General features: G+C 51.1%; 1 protein-coding gene across 1 annotated transcript; it reads right to left on the minus strand.

The window, feature by feature from the left end:
* Nucleotides 1–6: 6 nt before the first annotated feature.
* On the minus strand, nt 7–1,997 carry LOC126913751 (myosin heavy chain, skeletal muscle-like; the record flags this gene model as incomplete). The annotated part of the gene is made up of 7 exons (XM_050716935.1): nt 7–69; nt 208–312; nt 399–569; nt 664–789; nt 1,080–1,283; nt 1,384–1,692; nt 1,887–1,997. Coding segments are annotated over 7 exons (1,089 nt in total), but the record flags the coding sequence as incomplete, so codon positions are not given.
* Between the last annotated feature and the right edge of the window lie 3 nt (nt 1,998–2,000).

Below are 2,000 nucleotides of genomic sequence, written 5' to 3' on the forward strand. Positions count from 1 at the left end.
TTTCACCTTCATCTGCAGCTTGTCCACCAGATCCTGGAGCCTGAGGATGTTCTTCCGGTCTTCCTCAGACTAGAGTGGTTGGTAAGCAGGAAAGAGAGAGAGTTGGTTTCCCCACACCACCAGAAAACGTCCTCTTGGAGTTCACGGAAAAATGCTTTGGCTTTCTGTGAGAAGGGTGCGTCAGCACAAAGACGCCTCCTGCCTTACCTGGTAGGTCAGCTCCTTCACCCTCCTCTCGTACTTGCGCACACCCTTCACGGCTTCAGCACTGCGCTTCTGCTCAGCATCTACCTCCCCTTCCAGCTCCCGCACCTGCAATGAGAAGCCCATGTTTGGAGCTTTCCAGGTGGCTCCCTTCATGACATGCTCACTTGTGCACAAATACCATCCCTACGCACCCTGGCCTCCAGCTTCTGGATTTGCTTCTTGCCTCCCTTCAGTGCCAGCTGCTCAGCCTCATCCAGACGGTGCTGCAGGTCTTTCACTGTCTGGTCCAGGTTCTTCTTCATCCTTTCCAGATGGGCACTGGTGTCCTGTTCCTTCTTCAGCTCTTCTGCCATCATGGCCGCCTGGAGAGGCAAAGCAGCAAAGCCAGGTTAGGGCCGAAGACATTTTGGGGGAGGATATATCCACCATCCTCAGTGACAGAGTGCCTCAACTCACATCCGTGATGGCCTTCTTGGCCTTCTCTTCAGCATTGCGGGCTTCCTGGATGGTATCTTCCATTTCACTCTGAATTTGGGCAATGTCTGTTTCCAGCTTCTTCTTGGTGTTGATCAAGCTGGTGTTCTGTGCAAACAGAGATTGTAAGACTCGTATTCTGAGGCCTGAAATACCAAAGCTACAGCCGGAGCGAACTCTTTCCTCTTCAACCTTTAAATTCAGCGTTTGGAATTCTTTATTAAAGAATTGTTTACCAAATGTCAGTGGTGGGCTTAGGTGATGGGCTGTGACCCTGTTTCCATTGTGGACAGCAGTATAGAGGCCATTCGAGACCATTGTCCTGCGTCACCCTCTACTGCTGTAACAGTCATCTGTGTTAAGTGTCTACACAACGGGTTTGGGCACCAAGCCCTTACCTGGGTATGGAGGAGCTGCACACGCTCGCTTGCATCCAGAAGCTCCTGCTCAGCCACTTTCCTTGACCGCTCCGTCTGCTCCAGGGCTGCCCGCAGCTCCTCAATCTCAGCCTGCAAGAGGTTTGCTCTGCGCTCCACCATGGCCACCTGCTCCTTCAGGTCTTCCTGCGTCCTGAGTGCATCATCCAAATGTATCTGGGTATCCTGTAAAAGAGGCAAGAGAAATGACAAGGCAGCACAGCACACTAGGGTGCCAAAAATGTTAGAGAAGCCTTTCTTGTATGTGTAGCTTTGCTGAACGGACCTTGAGCACTGCCTGTGTGTTTCTCAGGTTCTTTTGTGCCTCTGCAGCCACACGGTTGGCATGGCTCAGCTGGATCTCCATTTCATTCAGGTCTCCCTCCATCTTCTTCTTCAGCCGCAGGGCTTCATTCCTGCTCCTGATCTCAGCATCCAGACTGCTCTGCAAGGACTCCACAATTCTGAGGTGATTTCTCTTCAGCTGGTCAATTTCCTCATCTTTCTCTGCTATCTTCCTGTCAATCTCAGACTTGACCTGGTTGAGCTCCAGTTGGAGGCGCAGGATTTTCCCCTCTTCATGTTCTAGGGAGGCCTGGACAAATGGTCACAAACACATATAACATGGGTAGAGCTACTTCTTGTTTTCTTGATAATTACAGAATTTTTCAGAGAACCTGGCGTGGATGTGCTTCACAGCTAGAGCAGTAGGGGGACCGTGCATTTCTTAGCCATATTTCCCCACTGCTAGCGTTTCTAGTGTGGACAGCAGTGATTATGGGCACATACCTCAGCTTCCTCCAAGGCAGCCTGGATTTCAGATTTCTCCTGCTCAATCTGCTTCTTGACTTTCTCCAGCTCGTGGATTGCCTTTCCTCCCTCTGCAATCTGCTCCGTGAGGTC

Source organism: Cygnus atratus, unplaced genomic scaffold (genome assembly GCF_013377495.2).
Source record: "Cygnus atratus isolate AKBS03 ecotype Queensland, Australia unplaced genomic scaffold, CAtr_DNAZoo_HiC_assembly HiC_scaffold_535, whole genome shotgun sequence".
NCBI lineage: Eukaryota > Metazoa > Chordata > Aves > Anseriformes > Anatidae > Cygnus > Cygnus atratus.